At 39.4% G+C, this 23180-nt stretch overlaps 1 protein-coding gene and 1 long non-coding RNA gene across 2 annotated transcripts; one reads left to right on the top strand and one right to left on the bottom strand.

The window, feature by feature from the left end:
* Positions 1-950: 950 nt before the first annotated feature.
* LOC110620402 lies at positions 951-5254 on the bottom strand. Its single transcript, XR_002488807.2, has 2 exons — positions 4801-5254; positions 951-4689 (listed from the first exon to the last, which is right to left on the bottom strand). It is a non-coding gene; the product is annotated as an uncharacterized LOC110620402 (long non-coding RNA).
* A 4293-nt stretch (positions 5255-9547) lies between these two features.
* LOC110621544 (uncharacterized mitochondrial protein AtMg00810-like) lies at positions 9548-10597 on the top strand. Its single transcript, XM_021765818.1, has one exon. It carries the CDS (start codon positions 9548-9550, stop codon positions 10595-10597), a length of 1050 nt encoding a protein of 349 aa, XP_021621510.1.
* Positions 10598-23180: the final 12583 nt, after the last annotated feature.

Below are 23180 nucleotides of genomic sequence, written 5' to 3'. Positions count from 1 at the left end.
GAGTTCATCAGGTTCCATCCAGCCAAATAACTCCACAAATTCTTCTAATGCAATAGCAGTGGCAGATCGAAGTCATCCTTGCTTAAGAAATTCATAAATAATATTTTGAGGAAAGAAAAAACAAGAGTTGAATTGCCATTTTGTACTTGTATATTGTACTTCTGCTTCTCAGTACACCAGCAATAAGTATATGTGGATAATGCTGCCTATGTCCTGAAGCCAATGAAAAAAAGAAATTGAAAACAATACACCCCTTGTAATAAAATTGAAATTTTTTTGTATTTAAACTCCTGCAAATTATTCATACCACCTCTATATATTGGATGCTTATGAGAAATGGGACCCTGCTAATTATTTATCTAGTTGAACTTTTCTAAAGTTTTTTCGGAGAAAAAGAGGGGAAGGTGACTGACTGACTATTGTGTTTGTACATTTGCATGCTGACATTTTCAATCTGAAGCTGTCTCCTCTTCCCAGACATGGAAAAAAATTTCAGCAAGAGAGCTTCCCAGTAATTCCATGCCATGATCTTCTGCAAGCCTGTGACTTTCTCCACAATATGAAGGCAAACTCATTCAAAGGCATGAACTAGAAGACACTTAGAAATGACGAGCACATATAGGCCAAATTGATGATGGGTGTCCGGGCGGATTAGTGGCAGGTAGACACAAACATCTGATAGAATTTGTACAGAAGGCTGAAGTTTGTCTCTTCTTTGGTATCCTCTCCCCTGTCGTTTCTAGTTTGTCTCTCTCTCGTTTGGTCATATTAGTTTCCAATCTCAACTAATTCTCCACATCTTAACTGCTAATCCCTCAGGTTTGACCTGGTTTGTATCTTAACATATCCAAATTTTCAACTTGGTTGTCTTTCAGAAGCGATAACTGTAAGTTTAAGGGCCTCCAGGGCAAGCTGATGAATTCTGCTTTAGCAAACAGGACAAACAGACAGAACCTGTAATGTCTTAATTTAATTGTCATTTGATTTTAACTTTAATATTATGATACAATGAAGTTGCTGTCAAAGAATTCCAATTCAACTTTTAATATTTATAGATGGACCATAGTCTTTGATTGAGACCTATTTGGAATTTCTTCTTCTTTTTGTCTGCTATCCAAACATCACCTTCCCCTCAGCTTATATTATTAGTTCCTTTCCTTCCCTGCATGGTTGAGTATCAGTGTGTTTCAGAAAAATGTCAAACTTTTCGCAGGAATTTGAAGATGATGAACAGTTCCAGTCCACCATTGTCTCCCAGTCTTCTTATGGTAGTCCTAATCCTACTGAAAATGTTCTTGATGGCTCAGTTCCAACCAGCTCTGCTAGCACGAAAAAGAGAAGAAATCTTCCAGGGAATCCAGGCAAGCAAACATGCTTCATTTTGTTGTCTACATACATAGCAGCAATTCATTTGAGACACAGTTGCATAACAATTTTAGCAGCTTTTTAGGAAATTGGTACCATATGAACTTGAACCAAGGCATAAACATAACTCTATCAAATGGCTGTCTGTAAACCTAGTAATTATCAAATTCCAAATTAACATCCTCTGCTTCTTTTAATGCATAACAGACCCAGATGCTGAGGTTGTAGCTCTATCTCCAAGGACTTTAATGGCTACAAATAGGTATATTTGTGAGGTTTGTCATAAAGGATTCCAGAGAGATCAGAATCTTCAGCTCCACAGGAGAGGACACAACTTGCCCTGGAAACTCAAGCAAAGGCCAACAACACAGGTTAAGAAGAGAGTGTATGTCTGCCCTGAGCCAACTTGTGTGCATCATGACCCAAGCCGAGCTCTTGGAGACTTAACAGGCATAAAGAAGCACTTCTGCAGGAAACATGGAGAAAAGAAATGGAAGTGTGACAAATGCTCAAAGCGTTATGCTGTTCAATCAGACTGGAAAGCTCACACAAAGATCTGCGGCACCAGAGAGTATCGCTGTGATTGTGGTACCATTTTCTCAAGGTGAAGTATACTTTCCCTAAATTTTCTGTTATCGTGCATCTCGTGCCGTTATATTAGCTTGTGATATGCGAGATGCAACTAATGCTGTAAAACTTCTGCTGACACAATTTTTCGAAAAATTTTTGCACAGGAAGGATAGCTTTGTCACGCATAGAGCCTTCTGTGATGCATTGGCAGAGGAAAATTATAAAGCAAATCAAACTCTTGCTGCCCCTGGAGGAATATTGCAGAGTCAAGTACAAGAACTGTTCACTTCAACAATGCCCAGCTCTGACTCCTGCTCAAAGAAAAGCTCAATGATGAATCTGACAATGTCTGATGAGAACATTGACAATTCACGGAGGCCATTATCCTTGAACTCCACTGGGATAACGATGTCAAGTAATTTAAACCCAATACTAAATCCAAGAACTTCACTGGCATGTTTTAGCTCTGCAGATGGATCAAATATTTCTCCTATGGCAATGGGCTCTGCTTTTACCTCTGCAACAGCTCTGTTACAGAAAGCTGCAGAAATGGGTGCTAAGATCAGTGATAATTCAATTGCTCCAATTCTCCTCAGAGGATTTGCTGGATATCCTCCAAGCAACATGAATTCATCTGGGTCAGCCCCAGAAGGTTCATCGCTAGTTGGTAGCAATATGGAACCAACTGCAGCAAACATGAACAGCTTCTGTGTGGGAGACACAGAAACGTTGGATAACAACTTTGATCCAGGATATTCAAGGAATGGTTATACCACCATTTCTCAAACTGGATTATTTGATTCTACTCTCAATATGCACTCTGAAAATGGAAATGCTTCTAACAGTCTCGGAGGAGAAGTATACATGGGAAGAGGCGAAAAAATGACTCTTGATTTCCTAGGGGTGGAACCAACTGGGCATACGACGATTGGGAGGAAACAAAACTATGAAGGCAACATGATGGGGTTAGGATACTCACATGGGAATCAAAACTTGAACAATTTGCATTCAGATTGGTAAACAAGCATAGCATTAGCACACACACACACTCAGGGCTCTCACAGTCGCTACTCATTTTAGAATTTTGAAGTTTCTGTTTTTCAGTCTTTCATAATAAACACAAGCCAATAAAATATGCAGCAGCCAAAAAATTTTCAGTACGCGATCGCTTGTTTACAGACAACATCTAACTACCTCTCTAGGGAACTTCCATACCATCTACTTCTTTTGAAGTTTTTGCTTTTCTTAGTTAGAATTCAATGAGTTATGATTTTGAGAGACATGATTTCTGGTGTCCTTGCATCATCCTGCACTCACCTTTATTTCTCTAACCTCTATGTCGCTGGACTAGTGGGGATAAGCACAATTAAATTTCTCAAATTTGACTAGTTTCAGAAAGATTATCATATCAATTGCTCCCTTCTTCACTCTATCAGAAATTTCATACTATCTAATTATCATTGACATATCTGAAAAGGCACATTATCAAGTTTAAATCTTCCCATCTCAACCATCAAGGAAGGAAGAACAAATTTTTTTATTATGAGTCACAGAATTAGGAAACTAAAGGAATGAACACCAAAAAAACTGCAACAATGTATATACATATAACAAAGCTTGACTTCCCACCCATCGAAATCTCCATTCGTTCAGTATCTCTTCTACCAGCAAGGAATTAGTTAAAAGTTAATTAAGAGGTTAATGGTATTATCATCACATTGCTAACATTATTAAATAGACTGACAGATATTAACAACAAACTAAATTTCCAGAATATTGAACACAGTAGCACAACATTCCTTAAGTAACAGTAAAGATGGTTGGATTTAAGTAACCCTTCATACCTAATCAAGCATGAGCCTTTTCTTTTCCTCTTAAGAAATGTGAAGCATATAGCAGCATTTCTTCCTTCCAGTTGAATGGCATGTCAATGGTCAGCTCCAACTAGCCTACTTAGAGAATGTCATAGGCTTTGGACTTTGAGATGTAAATCCTTACCTCCAGACAAATTACACAGTACAAACAACTTTATGATCTTGAGAAATTTTTCTGTCCATCTCATAAACTATGCTCCAATTCAATTTCAATCTCAGCAGCAAATATACGTCTATCAGGTGTTATCTCTCTCCATTGGCTTCATGATCCAATTGTTATGTGTTGGTTGGGCCTCAACCACACCTCTCCAATCCTCCAACACTGTTAACATTACCTTATATTCTTTCAACATCTGCATCAGAAGAATCTTGCTGTTTTCCACTTCTACATGAAAGCTAGTTTTGGGGATCGTTCGGCACAAGGAATGTCCGGTTTCCAGTGACATTTAAGTGGCATAATATGAGTTCCCCTTTATCTTTTTCCTGAAACTGTTCTTTGATTTGGGGCACAATAATGATGGGGTACAACATCTTGAACAACAGAGAGCATAAGGGTAAAGAAATCAAATACAGATGAAATGCAGTGAGCTATCGGTCAGTAAGGAGGAAGAACTTACATATGCTGGGAAGATGGCACATGCAACAAGAAGTAGATTGCCAATTTGGGCTGAAATTACCATGCGAAACAAAAGCACAATACAAGATTACTGGATTCACAATCAGGAACACCGTAAGGAATACTGACCTCGTCTGGACCAAATATAAGTCTACCCCAGTGTAGATAGTGAGATAATCGAGTGTCAGCTGCTTGGTTTGCAACTGTGATCACATTGACTACTCCACAATCGAAAGAAACAGAAGAGTAATGCATGAAATAGCGCTGTAGACACAAATTAGTTTCATTGGTTCCTTGAAGCATACGAAAAATCAATCATTGTATTAGATCAGCACCAACTAATGCAGTTTTCATCAGATAGCAATCAATTCTTACTGGGTAAATTTTGAAGTGAAAACCATCGAGCGTAAGATATACGGTCAGCGAATCCATGCTCAAACTTATCGGGGAATCTCAGTAATAAGATAGAGAAGATTTACAACAATGGGAAAAAGCATTCTCTTTTATATAAGAAATCCACTGTAAGAATGCATGAATATGAACAGAATTGGCACAAACATGCATGGAAATGGGAGATGAAGAAGCTAAAATCAGAGGAAGGGCAGAACATAAATTGCTGCTCTCCAAGCTTTGTAAACTCGAAGGTCAGAGCCATTGCTATCAATAATTCGTCGGACGGAAGTGGAAATATAACCAGCAGGCGGCGGCGGCGGCGGGCATGATAATTGTGTACATGTTTGTAGAGAATGCAAGATAATCATAGAAATCATATTATTTTATTGCTGTATTGGTTTGTTATATCCTCTGCTGTATTGGTTTGTTATATCCTCTGCTGTCTGGGTATAATTGTCCTTGCTGTCTCATGGGTATAACCGTCCTTTTATGAGTCTTAGCACATGTCATACTCCACGTGAGGGGTACATAAGCTCCTCTAATACAGATTTCAGATGTCTCTTTTCTCTTGTAAAACTCATTACATTCTGAATAAAAAGCAAAATACATGTTTCTCCTTCTCTCTCTTCATGGTATCAGAGCGGGTTAGGGTTTGTACTTTTCCCTATCTCCTCCGTTCATCCTCGGCCATTTCTCCTTCAAAACAACCTTTACAGAAAAGAGCCGGCTTACACGCCAGGTGAACGCCATCACCGATCCTACACCGAATTTGGCTTGCATGACAAGCATATCTCGTTAATCATTCCCTTTTCCATTTAAGACAGCCTCAACTCAGTCAGATCTAAAAGACTAAAAGCTTACACTACGATCTGTGCCTAAAACGGACAGATCTTGTCGATTATGGCAGAGCGAGGGAATACCAGTAAAGAAGGCAAAATCATGGAGGCGAAGGACAAAATCCAGATCGGAACTCAGAATCTTGGAGATCCTTTGACTCTCCAGTCTTTAGACCATCCAGGTATGGTTTTAGTATCTGCTCCTCTGATAGGGACAAATTTTAAATCTTGGTGTAGAGCCATTAGGATAGCCTTAAGAGCCAAACAGAAACTCGAATTTATAGAAGGCACCGTTGCAATACCTGATAAAGGATCAAATTTCTATGAACAATGGAAGCGATGTGACTTCATGGTCACATCCTGGATTTTAAACTTATATCCAAAGAGTTAGTCGATGGCTTCATTTACACAGCCTCAGCTAGGGATCTCTGGCTTGAAATTACCGAAAGATTCAGTGAGTGTAATGGAACCATGATCTATGAGTTGCAGAGGAAAATATCCTTGATATCTCAAGACAATGCCTCTGCATCTGTCTATTTTACTAAATTGAAAGGGTTTTGGGATGAATTGGGATCAATGGAGACCCTTCCTCCTTGCACCTGTGGAGCATCAAAGGCAATTGATGAAATTAACAATAGAAATAGGTTAATGCAATTTCTTATGGGCTTGAGTGATGCCTACGGAACAGTAAGAGATCAGATCCTGGGGATGGACCCTCTGCCCTCTGTAAATAAAGCCTATTCTATGGTACTGAAATTTGAGTCTCAGAAGGATACTCTAGGAAGCATTAATGGGAACACTGAACCTCTAATCTTGATGAATAGGACACATAAACAATATCAAGGGAGACAAAAAAGACCTGACCAAAAAAGGAGGCATTGCTCCTACTGTGACATGGATGGACATGTCAGAGAGGGTTGTTTCAAGTTGATAGGATACCCTGAGTGGTTTAAAATGAAAATTAAGAATAATGGACAGCCTAACACATCTACTCAGATAAATGACCTCAATATCATGATGAACTCCTTACAACAGGAGGTAAGCAAATTGATGAAAGAAAAGGTTGTGCTCATAGCAAATACTCATCAATTTGACTACAGTAATGAATATCATTCAGACTCAGATCCAGTTATCTTTGCAGGTACCTCTAACTCTAAGTCTATGTCTCGTGCATCTATTCATAAGCATTATAATTGGATTCTTGACACTGGTGCCACTAACCACATGTCTTCCAATCAATCATTCTTTAATGATTTAGAGCTATTAAATAAGCAAGTTTTAGTCTACTTACCTGATGGCAATACTATGAAAGTCTGCTACACTGGTTCTATCACACTTTCAGATTGTATGCACCTGAAACATGTCTTATTTGTTCCAAAATTCAATTACAATCTCCTTTCTATTAGCAAATTAATCAAAGATTGTAAGCTAAGCTGTTTTTTTCTTCCTACTTGTTGTATTATTCAGGACCTACTGACTAAGAAAGTGGTTATTGTGGGCAAAGAAGAAGCAGGCTTATACAGATTGAATCAGATGAGTTTTATGCCCATTGAAATTGATAAACAATTAGTTGCTATTCTGAATACTATGCCTAGATTACATTCCTTTGTAAATATCATGCTTTCTACACATTCAATAAATAAAGAAAGCCATACTTTTAGAACTGAATCTTGTATGTTTGCTACTAATATTGTTGATTGGCATGATAGACTAGGGCATGCATCCCTTGGGAAACTAAAACATATTGCTGTGGTTAAACATACTAAGGATACTCCTTTACAGTGCCAAACCTGTCCCCAAGCCAAGCAGGTCAGGTTACCCTTTTCCCCTAGTACCACTATTGCTAGGGGTGAGCACTATTCGGTTTAAACCGAAAAAACCGACCGAACCGAACCGATTTGAAAATTTGGTTCGGTTTTTTATATATTTCGGTTCGGTTCGGTTTTTAATTTCAAAAATTTCAGTTATTTCGGTTCGGTTCGGTTTTGATCAGAAAAAAACCGAAAAAATCGAACCAAACCGATTAGTAATAATAATATGTTTTTTCAATAATATATAGAAATTAAATCATATTAAAATTAAAATATTTTAATTAAATTTTAAAATATTAAAAATAAAGTGTAAAAAATAAAAAAATTATTAAAAATCGAAACCGATCAAATCGAACCGAACCGAACCGAATCAGACCGGTTCAGTTCGATTCGGTTTCTAACCAAAATCGATTCGGTTCGGTTTTCATAGACACTCAAATTTCGATTTTCGGTTTATTCGGTTCGGTTCGGTTTTGAACCGAACCGACCGAATGCTCACCCCTAACTATTGCTAAGGAGCCCTTTGATCTCCTCCACATAGATATTTGGGGCCCTTATAATATAGAAAGTATCACAGGAGTAAAATACTTTCTCACTTTAGTTGATGACAATACCAGGGCCACTTGGACCTTCTTAATGCACTTTAAAAGTCAAATTGTCCATATCTTATCTACATTTCTGAATATGGTGCAAACTCACTTCAATACCTCTGTCAAGACAATAAGAACAGATAACGGATGTGAATTTCTTAGTAATGAATGCTCTAGACTGTTAAATCAAAAAGGCATAATCTATCAAAGATCTTGCCCTCACACTCCTCAACAAAATGGAGTTGTTGAGAGAAAGCACAGGCATCTTTTAGACATGGCTAGAGCTATCAAAATACACTCTCATGTCCCACACACCTTTTGGTCTGAATGTGTCCTTACTGCCACCTATCTAATAAACAGACTTCCTATGGCCCAATTTGGGTGGCAGAGCCCTTATGAGCGTCTCTATGGGAAAGCCCCTGATTACTTCCATCTGAAAAAATTTGGATATCTTTGTTTTGCTACCAAAATAAACACTCACAAAGACAAATTTGGTAGCAAGTCCATTAAGGCAGCCTTCATTGGTTATGCCAGTAATCACAAAGCTTACAAACTCTATGATCTAGCTACTAGTACTATCTTTGTTAGCCGTGATGTTGTGTTCTATGAACACATTTTTCCTTTTAGCACACAATATCCGCAACCCCCTGTGATGCTACCTATTCCCGTACCTGACCTTGAGCCTGCCCCATCTATATCATCACCTTCTCAGCCTTCTCCTTATCTCTCTGGCCTTAGAAGGTCTTCCAGAGTCATTAAACCACCTTCTTGGCTAGATGACTTCGTTGCCTCGGCAATCACCACTGTCCATCCTCCCATTTCAACCATTCATCTTTCACCTTCCTATCAAACATATATCCTGAACATTTCTCACATTTCAGAACCTACCACCTACATTCAGGCATCCCAAAATACAGATTGGGTTAATGCAATGCAACATGAATTGCATGCCCTCGAACAGAATAACACCTGGACCCTTACAACCCTTCCTAAAGGCAAGAAAGCTATAGGTTGTAAATGGGTCTATAAGGTCAAATGTAAACCAAATGGTGACATTGATAGGTTCAAAGCCCGGTTGGTAGCCAAGGGTTACAATCAAATTGAAGGTCTCGACTATAAAGACCGCTTTTCCCCTGTTGCCAAATTGGCTACAGTTCGTATTCTCATAGCCCTTGCTACTCATAAACAATGGCCTGTCTTTCAACTTGACATAAACAATGCCTTCTTGCATGGCACCTTAGATGAGGAAGTCTATATGCTTCCACCACAGGGATATGATAAGGCCCTGCCCGGACAAGTCTGCCTACTCAAGAAGTTTTTGTATGGGCTTAAACAGGCCTCTCAGTAATGGAATCTTGAGTTTACAAGCTTTTTGCAAACACTAGGTTTCACCCAATCTGCCCATGACTACTGTCTATGCACTACTGACTATTTTTTGGCCTTGTTAATATATGTGGATGACATTCTTCTTACTGGTACCTCTACTGTTGTTATGACTGAGGTTAAAAGTGCCTTGCATTCCAAGTTCACCATTAAAGACTTGGGGTTTCTAAAATATTTTCTTGGCCTAGAAGTGGCCAGATCCTCTACTGCTACTCTTTTAAGCCAGACCAAGTATATTTCTGATATTTTGAGGGATGCTGGTATGCACTCATGCAAACCAGCCTCCTTTCCCTTACCTGAAGGCTTGCATCTCTCTCTGGATATAGGAGATATTCTCCCTGACCCACATCTTTACAGACGCCTAATTGGGAGGTTACTATATGTTAATCTTACATGGCCTGACCTCAGTTATGCTGTCCAGCATCTGAGCCAGTTCATGCATCAACCCCGCAAGCCTCATTGGGAGGCTGCCATGCATGTCCTTCGCTACTTGAAAGGCACTATACATCAAGGGTTATGCTTCCCTGTTACTGCCACCATGCCTCTCACAGCTTACTGTGACTCTGATTGGGCCTCCTGCCCCTTTTCGCGCAAATCTCTCACTAGATTATGCATCTTTTTTAGTTCCTCATTGGTTTCCTGGAAAACCAAGAAACAGCCCACTGTCTCAAAATCATCCGCTGAGGCGGAATATCGTGCCATGGCCAGTATTGTTTGTGAATTATTGTGGATTTCTTATATTCTTCAAGACTTGCAGGTACCTACTCAGCTGCCAATCCCTCTCCACTGCGACAACAAGGCTGCCTTGCACATCGCCGCTAACCCGGTTTTTCACGAACGTACAAAACACATTTCGATTGATTGCCATATTGTCCGTGAGCAGCTTCAGCGGGGCTTCATCCACCCTTCGCATGTTTCCACCACTGCTCAACTTGCAGACCTGCTCACCAAGCCCTTATATTTTGATCAGCATCACCGCCTTTGTTCCAAGTTGCCCCCTGGTCTCCATCCCAGTTCCAACTTGCAGGGGGCGTGTAGAGAATGCAAGATAATCATAGAAATCATATTATTTTATTGCTGTATTGGTTTGTTATATCCTCTGCTGTCTCATGGGTATAATTGTCCTTGTTGTCTCATGGGTATAACTGTCCTTTTATGAGTCTGAGCACATGTTATATTCCACGTGAGGGATATATAAGCTCCTCTAAGACAGATTTCAGATATCTCTTCTCTTGTAAAACTCATTATATTCTGAATAAAAAGCAAAAGTTATGTTTCTCCTTCTCTCTCTTTAGTTTCTGTCATTCCGTCACCACTCCTCATGACTGAGCTGACGAAGCAATTGGCTTAAAAGAAAGGTTGAAACGTTTGTTTGGCGTCAAGTTTTAAAGGGCATAGATGTTATAACTTAAGCAAATTTAATTTTAATTTTTTTAAAAAACTTTTTTTTTAATATGAGATCCAATTCATACGAGTGAATATTCAGTCGTTGGATTTTTGAATAAATTAAAATTTTAAATTTTAATATTTAAAAAAATAGAATCAAATTAATTTTATAAGAAATCAAATCAAACCAATCTTATTCGATTTGATTCAATTTAATCGATTTGAATTTTTAATATTTTTTATTTTTAACATTTTATTTTTAATATTTTAAAATTTAATTAAAATATTTTAACATTTAATCTATTTATATTATTAAAATAATATATTATTATCACTAATCGGTTTGATTCAATTTTTTTAATTTTTTTCTGATTAAAATCGAACCAAACTGAAATAATTAAAATTTTTAAAATTAAAAATCGAATCGAATTGAAATAAATAAAAAATAAAATTAAAATTTTAAATTAATTCAATTCAATCAATTTTTATTTAAATCAAATATCACTCACATTTATCATATTAATGTAATATGAATATTAAACACTATGAAATTTGGTAAAAAACCCAAATGGAAATATAATTTTAATTCAATTTTATTTAATATTCAATTTGATTTAAGTGTAATATATTAAATTAAATTATACCATTTAATTTTAATTCAATTTATTTAGTAATTAATTTGATTTAATTTTAATATATTAAATTAAATTATACCATTTAATTTAATATTAAATTAAATTATTCCATTTAATTTAATATTAAATGTATAATTTTTTAAAAATCCAAATCGAATTATATAGTAATTTACATTAAAGTTAATCTAATATGGATGATGCCTTATTTTATCTATTAAATTAATCCTTGTTAATCCTCCCTTAAGAGTAGATCTATGTAAGCGGATATTAATCAATTTACTATTTTTATTATGGGTTTAGCAGTTTATTAAAATATTTATTTTGTTTTCAAATTTCAAGTCTTGAAATTATTGACTTTAACTTGAATGATGAATTGTTTGGAACAAGATTCGTCCCTTCTTGGTTGGCAATTAATTTGTGCCTCATAATTATTTGAAAATAAGTTTAATTTAGAGTGTTTGATTTATCGGTCGAAAATTTTTTAATATCCAACCGGCTAAATTAAGTATTTTTTAATATTTTAAAATAATTAATAGTTTATGATAATTTGATATCCAGAAAATAAGATTTTACAAAAGTTCTCAAAACTTAGTCCGAGAGGAGAATGCCCCTCTCATTTTATTCTTTTCATGTCTCTGCTACATAGATACGGACGTACGAGAATATCAGATATCTACCCCATGCGTAACGGCCATCTACTCTGATACGCATGCGGATGGACCCACTAGGCGAATGGGCCGACCTTTCTCCTCCGGGCTGGGCTGGAGGTGAGATTAGGACTAGGGCTCAGGGGAAATCTGATTTTAGGGCCGAACGGATTGAGCCGGCCAATTAAGAAAACTTAGAGGCCTTAAAATGGGGACTGCTATTATGAACCCGGCCTCGTAACGGAATGGTAGAATTTAGCGATCATCAGCTTATGTTAATTTTATTTTTTATTTAAATTATATTATTTTTTAAAATTTATTAATTATAATTTTTTAAATTAATTTTTTACATTAATAAATTATCTAAACTTACATGACATAATAAATCATTTTAAAATATAATAAATTGTTTAATTTTTTGAAACTTATAATATGTATTATTATATTATAATAATTATGTATATACATAAAAAATAATTTTATTTTTAATTATTATATATGTCATATATTATATATTTATTTTATTAATATAATAAATTAATAAATATATTTTGTCATTTTACTTTTTAATTATTATGTATGTTATATATTATACATTTATTTTATTAATATAATAAATTAATAAATATATTTTTAGTTTTTTACTGTAACAATTATATATAATTCATCAATCAATTAAAATATATTAACTATAATTAATTATTAGCTAACAGTTATAATTAGTTATCCACTATCCGCTATCAGTTATGAGTAACCGTTGTCAATCGTATTCAACTGATAAACTAAAAAGTCTCTAATTCTTCAATTTTTTTTTAAGGTTGAATAAATTTAATTTAATTTTTTTAGCTATTTTTATTTAAAAATTTTTTTTTTATTAAATTTTTATATTTTTACTAAAAACTAAATAAATTATCATTTAATATAATTTTTTAACAATAAAATATTATTTTTTATAATTTAAAATATAAAAAATTTAGTATTTTAATTAATATAATAATTAAAAAATACACATAAATAGTAAATAATTTTTAAATCACAAAAACAAATTTTAAAAAATAATACTTTATTATTAAAAATATTATTTTATTATTAAAAAATAATATTATATTATGTGTAGACTAATTTAACTTTTTTTTTTTAACCTAAGAAATGAGCTCAGAGCTCAGCTTATCCCAAACCTAGGCACACTCCTCCCTTAACATCTCTAATGATCTAAAATTTTCAAAAAATAGGGTTTACAATAGTTGAAATGTCATTAACCGACAAAAAAAAAAGAATAAAAGGAGAGGGGATATTCCTCTCTCACTAAGCTTACTCAACTATTGTAAACCCTATTTTCTCTGCATCATATCATCAATCTCTATCTACCTAAAATTTGACTTTTAATAAAACTATTGACACTTAATTTAACTTATTCCTATAATTACTATGTGCATGCAATTTATTTAAATATTGTACTTATGACCGCTGAACCTCATCACCTCATCACCTCAATATAAGGCCTAACTCATGATAGTGACCCTGATCCAAAGATTCTGGAACCTCTTCAACGAGCCGGCCTGAATCACCCAGCCTTGAGGCCGGGCCTCCTGCGGACCCCGTCCTTTCACACCAAGCCCAGCCCGGGACGTGACAGGAGAAAGAACAGCAGGCCCAGTCACCTCGCAGCCCTGTCTACACGCGCGCCGGAAGAAATTAAATAGTCGTCTGGCATGGAGAGGGTATCTAACGGTTTCGTACATACGGACCTGTATGACGGAGACAAGTGATACTGTAGCGGAGAGGCCGTTAGGCATCACTCACAGACAAAAGGAAAGGAATAAAGGAGAGAGGACTCATTCCCCTCACCAGAGCTTACTCAACCCTTGTAAACCCTATTCTATGGATCTCAGAACTTACTCAACCCTTGTAAACCCTATTCTCTGGATCTCAGATTATCAGTACTAATTCTACTCTATATCGGATATCAAAGTGCGATCTAGGTTGGCTTTAAATGTATCTTCTTTCTCCTTTATATTATTTTCATTCTTGAATGTTTTGGATTTTAAGATTTTTGTTTATCCAAATAAGAGTAAACTGAATTGATCCATGAATTAAGTTTGATTTGGTTACTTTATATTTTCAAATAGTCAAATTATTTCAATTTTATTGATTTGATTCAGTTTTAAACTAAATTAATCAGAGTGTTTACCATTATTAAATATGGCTAAAAATGGAAAGTAAGAAGAGAGAAAGGATTAACTAAAAATATATATGAAAAAAGTAAAAAAATATTTTAAATAGATTTCTATTTGAAATTAGGTAAATCTTATTTAAAATTATAAATTTTATACAAATGCAATTTAGATTATTTTTTGTCAATTTTATATGTATAATAAGAAATTTTAATTTTTTAATTAAAAAATTTATTTTAAAAAATTATATAAAATTCTTTTAAATTCTTTTTATAAATATATAAATTTTCCACAAAAGAAGGCTTCAAGTGAAATTCCTGATTAGATTCATTATTGTGGTCGGGAATGGAGCTTGCATTAACCAAACACATGATGAGCTTATACAAAGAAAGAAGAAGAAAGGTGGGAAAAGGAGAGAAAAGAAGAAAAAGGGAAGAAGAATCATCATGGGATTTTCTTTTTCTGATTTTCTTATCATCTTGTCTTCTTCTACTGGTGTTTTAGTACTTTCTTTTGTTCTTTTGAATTTTTTTTTTAGAGCTTCTGTCCGTTGTGGTTTTCCTCTCGCCATAATCGGATGATGACCGACTTTTTTTTTATTATTTTATTTTTATACATTTCTAAGATAGGATTTAGCGAGGGGCATCGTTAGAGAAATCTACTTTTAGGGGGTTTCGCTTTAATCCGGTAGAGAAATTATTTGATGCTTGACATCAGTATTACAGAACCGTATCGATACGTCTGGTGGTCATCGCGCTCATTGACCTTTTATGGCTAGGATCTATGACATCTCTTTCCTTGTTTGCTTCTATCAATACTTAAGTCTCGCCGTGGCATTTTCTTCCTAGATTGCATCTCTAATTTTATGGGTTTTGTGTTGCATGTATGCATTTCTCTTTCCTTTTACCTCTGTATTGATTGGTGATGTATTGAGTTGTCTTCGCTTTGGTTTTATTTTGATTCCTGCTACACCTGCGATCATAGCTGGTGTTTCAACATTTTGCGACGGTGTGGCAAAGTAGTGGTGTATGGATGTGTGGCGGTACTTTGTTTACGTGTTTCTTCCTGGTTGTGTTCGGTTTGATTTGTTTTGTGGTCTATTCCGTTTGTTTCTGTGTTTTCTTTAATTTAGTCTTTTGTTTTGTCTTTCTTGAATGGACTAAATTTTGGTGGTCTCTGCAGTCCTCTTTATATCTAAGCCGATTTGAGCCTTGAAAATGCAATTCTACTTTGCATGGTAAAACAACAAAAAATTGAAATTGCTAATTTTGGCAATAAAGTATTAGTAATCTAGCTATATTTCTTTATAAAAAAAATAATAAATGATGTTGCAGAAACTAAAATGAAAAGGTGGCCTAAATGGAGCTGTGCTGCGCTCAAGTCAATAATTTAGAGAAGGAGGTGAATATAGAACATGAGAGTATTTGTGTTAGAGAATAGCATACCTTTATCTCTGTAATTATTTTCCTTTTATACTTTAAGAAGATGGAGATAAATATAATATTTCCTGATAATCCAGTGATGATGTGGCCGGCTCATTGGTAAGGGATCTTCATCGGGTAATTGGTCGGGAATTCCGTGATTGCAAGCGTTAATGGGATCTGCTGGATTGCAGTTATTTAATGGTAACTTTCTTAGGGAGACTCGCCCTGAAGTTGAGAGGGCGAGTCTATCCAACCTGAGGCCGACCTAACCTGAAGCCGACCTGAAGCTCCAGGGTCTTCTTTTCTATGGGGGGGACCGTGTATGTAACGACCCGAAAATCGGACCGCTACCGGCGCTAGGATCCAGATCGGCTTAAGGCTGCCGGGACCCGTAGCAAGCCTGACATATAACCTGTAAACCTGTATAATCCCATACATGATCCACAACATACATAAAAATTAAAACTTTTCTTTACATGAACATCAACCAAACTCAACCTGTGCATAAACATTAACATAACATTGATCCCTCTGTGGGATCTCATCAGTGCCCCCAAGGGGTGACATAACATACGTTGAGTTGGTTTACATAAACATCAAAAATCTCTAAGATCATGTGTTAAAGGGATAGCACAATCTATGGTCAAGCACACACTAACATCCATAAACCTCATTACATAACTATACTGTACTTTTACATTACAATTTGATCATGTCCATTGCTAGCTATTACATAAGCATGACTTCTTTACTCTATCCGGACTCCCGCACTATACTGTACCTGCAAGCCTGGGGGTAAAGGGAGAGGGGTGAGCTAAAAGCCCAGTGAGCTGAACTATAAAACATTTAACACTATGCTTTAATGAAATGCATCATAACACAAACAATTCACATAAGGGTTGGGTGAACTTGTCACCAATTAGTCCAAGCTAACATAGTGCCAGGCCGTAGCATGGGGTCCTGGTCTTCTTGTCATACATACATTACTTACCATTATTCCAGGGCCTCCTCTGGGCTCCTGGTCTTCGAGTCCACAATCGTGCCAGGCCGTAGAATGGGGTCCTGGTCTTTCATTTCCGTGCCAGGCCGTAGAATGGGGTCCTGGTCTTCCTGTCATGGACTAATTGGGTCATCCAACATTCACCCACATCAACAACACATGATGCAATGCGGCATATTCGTGAAACTAATGCAATCACCCTATTGCATGATCATGATGCATGAAACATGATAAAACATTTAATTTAAAAGATTAAGTTTAGTTCCACTCACCTCTGGCTGACTCTGACAACACCGAAGCAGCTGACCTCACTGCTGGGGTCCTCGGTTCCTCGGGTCTGAACCTACACAGGTGGACTCAAATGAGGGACCAAACATACTTGAACATAACTCTAAAATACTCCCCAAAAACCCCCTAAAACATCATGAAAACATCACATAAAAACATGCAAGAAATGGCTGAACAGGGCACTTTCGGCGGCAGGTTCGGCGGCCGAAAGTCCCTCCAGAGCCGAAAGTCAGGCAGGTTCGGCGGCACCTTCGGCGGCCGAACCTCCCAGACAGATCCGAAAGTCTTCTTTCGGGGGCAAGCTTCAGCAGCCGAATGCTGCCTCCACAAGGGGGTTCGGCGGCCGAAACTCCCTTCGGCGGCCGAACCTGGTTTCTGCCAGAAGGGCAGAAACTTGGTTCACATGAACCCCTTGCCTCCCAAAACCTCAAATCATGCATAAACTAGTTCTAAAACATGCATACAAGTTCCTAGGGGTCTCAAACAGTCATATACCCCAACTACAACACTTCAAACACACACAATCAACACACATTGTTCAAAACATCAATATTAACTCATAACTCAACATATAACCTAACATGCATTTCTACCCATAGATCTTGCATAAAACTTGTTTAAAACACATAAGGAGCTTAAGATCGGCTCTTACCTCTTGAAGATCGAGAGGGAGACGACCTAAACTTGGAGATCCACGAAAATGAGCTCCTGAGTTCCCAAAGCTCCAAAACTTGGTTTAAATGCTCAAAACGTGCAATGTGAGTTTAAAACTCAAGAAAAATGGAAGAGATTTGGAGGAAGAACACAAGAGTTCCAAAGGGAAGGTCGGAAGCTTGCTGTGGCCGAAAATGGGAGAAAACTCGCCCATTTCGGCTAAGTGCCCCTTTTATAGGTGGCTAGCCAGGCCACGTTCGGGGGCCGAATGCGCTTCCGCATCCATGCAATGTTCGGCGGCCGAACTTGACTTTCGGCGGCCGAAACTGGACTTCCCTAACTCATGCTTTCGGGGGCCTAACGTGCCTCCAAAACGCATGCATGTTCGGCGGCCGAACCTGGGTTTTCCTCCAAGGACTTTTCATGCAAAAACTCATTTAATTTCATACTTAAAATCATAAAACACATTAAAACATTTTTATAAAACATGATTCTACCCTTCTAGAGGTCTCCGGCATTCGAGATTCCAACGGACGGTAGGAATTCCGATACCGGAGTCTAGCCGGGTATTACATTCTCCCCCCCTTAAGAACATTCGTCCCCGAATGTTCCTCAACTAGTACATACAAGGCATACAACATAACATACATACATACATAGCACATAAACACATAGAGATCTAACCTTAAAAGAGATGAGCATATTGCCGGAGCATAGACTCCCGTGTCTCCCAAGTACATTCTTCCAAATTGTGGTGGTTCCAAAGGACTTTCACCATCGGGATTTCCTTGTTCCTTAGCTTTCTGATCTGGGTGTCTATGATCCGTACTGGCTGCTCAACATAGGTGAGATCCTCTTGGATCTCCACATCAGGCTCACTAAGAACCTTGCCCGGATCCGACACGAACTTTCTCAACATAGAAACATGGAAAACCGGATGGATTCTCTCCATTGAAGCAGGTAAATCCAACTTGTACGATACATTCCCAATCCTTTGCAAGACTTCAAAGGGTCCGATGTACCGTGGAGCCAGCTTACCCTTCCTCCCGAACCGAACCACTCCTTTCATTGGAGACACCTTGAGCAATACCAGATCCCCCTCCTGAAACTCTACTAGTCTTCTGCGGATGTCTGCATAACTCTTCTGTCTGCTTGCAGCCGTCTTAATTCTCTCTCTGATTATGGGTACCACCCTGCTGGTGATCTCTACTAGCTCAGGCCCTGCCAAGGCCCTTTCTCCAACTTCCTCCCAGCAAACAGGTGACCTGCACTTCCTCCCGTACAAAGCTTCATATGGAGCCATCCCGATGCTAGCATAATGGCTGTTATTGTAGGCAAACTCCACCAAAGGTAGATGCTGCCTCCAAGAACCGCCAAAGTCCAGCACACACATTCTAAGCATATCCTCGATAGTCTGGATGGTCCTCTCCGACTGTCCGTCCGTCTGGGGGTGGAAGGCAGTGCTGAAATCCAACCTAGTACCCATGGCATTCTGCAGACTCCGCCAAAACCTGGAGGTGAACTGGGGCCCTCTATCTGACACTATAGAAACAGGAACCCCATGCAGTCTGACTATCTCATCTACATACACCTGCGCCAACTTGTCCACAGAGTAGCCACTCCTGACAGGGATGAAATGAGCAGATTTGGTGAGTCTGTCCACAATCACCCATATGGAGTCCAATCTGTTGGACGCTGCCGGTAACCCCACTACGAAGTCCATAGCTATATTCTCCCATTTCCACTCTGGAATAGGTAGCGGGTTAAGCATTCCAGCCGGCTTCTGATGTTCCAGCTTCACCCTCTGACATACTTCGCAGGCTAACACAAATTGTGCCACTTCTTTCTTCATAGCTGGCCACCAGTAAACTTTCTTCATATCTTGATACATCTTGGTGGCTCCGGGGTGAATGCTGTATCTTGCATTATGAGCCTCTCTCATAATGTCTCCTTTTAGCCCAATGTCATTTGGTACACACAATCGACTCCCATAGCGGAGGATCCCCCGATTGTCAAATCTGAACTCACTGTCCTTGCCTGACTGAACAGTCCTGGCAATCTTCACTAACTCTGGGTCCTCATGCTGTTTCTGAGCCACCTGCTCCAGAAACACGGGTGTCACTTTCATCTGAGCGACCAAGGCACCTGTACCAGACAACTCCAACTGTAGACCTTCCTCAATGAGCTTGTAAAACTCCTTCACCACTGGTCTCCTCTCTGCCGTGATGTGGGATAGACTGCCTAGTGACTTCCAGCTTAGAGCGTCTGCCACGACATTCGCCTTACCCGGATGATACTGAATCTTACAATCATAGTCACTCAGCAGCTCCACCCATCTCCTCTGCCTCAAGTTCAAATCCCTCTGACTCAAGATGTACTGCAAGCTTTTATGATCTGTGAAGATCTCACATTTTACCCCATAGAGGTAGTGCCTCCACATCTTGAGTGCAAAAATCACTGCTGCCATCTCTAGGTCATGTGTGGGGTAATTCAACTCATGCTTCTTTAGCTGTCTAGAAGCATAAGCAATCACCCTCTCATTCTGCATCAGTACACAACCCAGTCCCACTCGGGACGCGTCACAAAAGACGGTAAAGTCCTCATCACTAGATGGCAGAGCTAAAACTGGTGCTGAAGTCAACCTCTTCTTAAGCTCTTCGAAACTCTCTTCGCACTGGTCGGTCCACACAAACTTCTGATTCTTCTTGGTCAGTCTGGTCAGAGGAGCTGCAATTTTTGAGAAGTCCTGAACGAACCTCCTGTAGTAACCTGCCAAACCCAAGAAACTCCTGATCTCCGTCACTGAAGTGGGTCTAGGCCAGTTAGCCACAGTTTCTGTCTTCTTGGGGTCCACCTCTATCCCATTCTCTGACACTACATGCCCCAAGAACGAAATGCTCCTCAGCCAGAACTCACACTTTGAGAACTTGGCATACAAGCCATGTTCCCTCAAGGTCTGTAGAACCAACCTCAGATGATGGGCATGCTCCTCTGCATTCTTGGAATACACTAAGATATCATCTATGAAGACAATAACGAAGTGATCCAGGTACTGGCTAAACACTCTGTTCATGAGATCCATGAATGCTGCAGGGGCGTTGGTTAACCCGAACGGCATCACAAGGAACTCAAAATGCCCATATCTGGTCCTGAAAGCTGTCTTTGGCACATCTTCTTCTCTGATCCTCAGCTGATGGTACCCAGATCTCAGATCTATTTTGGAGAAACAACCCGCTCCTGCTAGCTGGTCGAACAGATCGTCGATCCTTGGCAATGGGTACTTGTTCTTGGTAGTGACTTTGTTCAACTGTCTGTAGTCGATACAAAGTCTAAGGGATCCATCCTTCTTTCTCACAAACAAAACGGGAGCACCCCAGGGTGAGGTACTCGGTCGGATGAAGCCCTTGTCTACCAGCTCCTGCAACTGCTCCTTCAACTCTTTCAATTCTGCTGGCGCCATCCTGTAGGGAGGGATAGAGATCGGTCGGGTTCCAGGCATCAGTTCTATCTCGAACTCTATCTCCCTAGCAGGTGGTAAACTTGGCAGTTCGTCTGGGAACACATCTAAGAATTCTCTCACCACTGGCACCGAGGCGGGCTCTCTAACCTTACTGCTAAGCTCTCTCACATGAGCCAAATACCCCTGACATCCCTTCCTAAGCAACCTACGAGCCTGAAGAGCTGATATCAGACCTCTAGTTGTACCCCTCCTGTCTCTTCTGAAGACAACCTCAGACCCATCCTGACCTCTGAACCTGACTACCTTGTCCCTGCAGTCCAAGGTAGCACCATGGGTAGATAACCAGTCCATCCCTAGAATGACGTCAAAATCTGTCAAATCTAGAACCACTAGGTCGGCGGACAAGCATCTTCCCTCAACAAACACAGGACTACACTGGCAGACTGACTCTGCCACTGATGGATCACACTTGGGTCCACTGACCCAGAGAGGACACTCTAACCCAGAAGTCATCAGACCTAACCTCCCCACGGCTCTCGGAGCAATAAAAGAATGAGATGCACCAGGGTCCATCAAGGCATACACATCTGAACAACCAATGATTAAGTTACCTGCCACCACGGTGTTAGATGCATCTGCCTCCTGCTGTGTCATTGTGAAGATCCGTGCCGGAGCTGATGGACCTTCACCCCTGAAACCCGCTGAGGAAGAGGCTGCCCCTCTCCCTCTGCCTCTGCCACTGGCCTGAGTCATGGCTGGAGCTGCTGGCTGCGCCACACTGCCTGAAGCTGTCTGCTGGGACTGAGCCATCGGGACTGCTCTTGGACAATCTCGAGCCATATGCCCCTCTTGACCACATCTGAAACATGTGTTTCCCAAACCGACATACTCCCCTGTGTGGCTTACCACACCTCGCACAAACTGCATTATCCGCACCAGAGCTTGAGCCACTCCCAAATCCCAGACTGGACTTGACTTTATTCCAGAACTTGTTCTTCTTACCCTTGGGCTTACTCCATCTCTTACTGCCTGAAGCTGCTGCACTCAGGGTAGAGGGATCTAATCTTCCTCCACCCGGAGTTTTAGAACCGGAAGACTGTGCCACTGACTGCTTAACTGTCCCCTGAACAATGGCACTGGCCTCCATTTTCCTGGCCATATCTACTATGGCATGGAAGCTCTCCCTGTCCACTGACTGAATCAAGGAGGAATACCTGGAATGGAGTTTCATGACATACCTCCTTGACCTCTTTGAATCTGTGTCCAGACTCTGTCCAGAAAAAGGCAACAGCTCCATAAATCTGTCGGTGTACTCCTCTACACTCATTTCCTCCGTCTGCCTCAACTGTTCGAACTCTATCATCTTCAGCTCCCTTGAACTATCGGGAAAAGCCCATCCTGCAAACTCGTTTGCAAACTCTTCCCAAGTCATGCTGTCCACTCTCGGGTTCACATAATTCTTGAACCACTCTCGTGCCTTTTTGCACTTAAGCGTGAACCCAGTCATCTGAATGGCTCTACTATCATCAGCCCCAATCTCATCTGTGATTACTTTAACCCTTTCAAGATACACAAATGGGTCATCCCCTTTTTCATACTGAGGAGCACCCAATTTCATGTAGTCAGTCATCTTGACCTTGCTCCCACTGGCTGAGCTAGGTCTATAAGGTTGAGTAACTGGGGCTGCTGGTTCTGCTGGTGGTGGAGATGGTGCAACATTTTCTGAGGTAGGGTTTGCTGGATTTGGATAGTAGGGCGGAGGTGGATACATTGGGTACTGAGAGTATGGTGGGTAGTAAGGTGGGTACGGCATCTGTGTGGGATAAGGGGTAAAGCTAGGGTAATCCGATGTACCTCCCATCGAATACCCGGGGTGTTGTGAGAAGTGTGGGTAGTGAGGTGGCTGTACAAATCCCGAGGCCTGAGTGCCTCCTTGGGACTCTCCCATTCCCTCTTCTGACATGCCAACTCCCAGACTGCCATCCCTTCTCTGCTCTACATCCATATCATCCCCCATATCCTCTGACGCTCCTCCCTGAACTGTTCCTCTGACTGATCTACTTCTACCCAGATC

The sequence above is a fragment of the Manihot esculenta genome, chromosome 8 (assembly GCF_001659605.2).
Source record: "Manihot esculenta cultivar AM560-2 chromosome 8, M.esculenta_v8, whole genome shotgun sequence".
NCBI classification, from domain to species: Eukaryota; Viridiplantae; Streptophyta; class Magnoliopsida; order Malpighiales; family Euphorbiaceae; genus Manihot; species Manihot esculenta.
The sequence above is the reverse complement of the archived record's forward strand: the minus strand, read 5'-3'. Positions and strand labels throughout refer to the sequence as shown.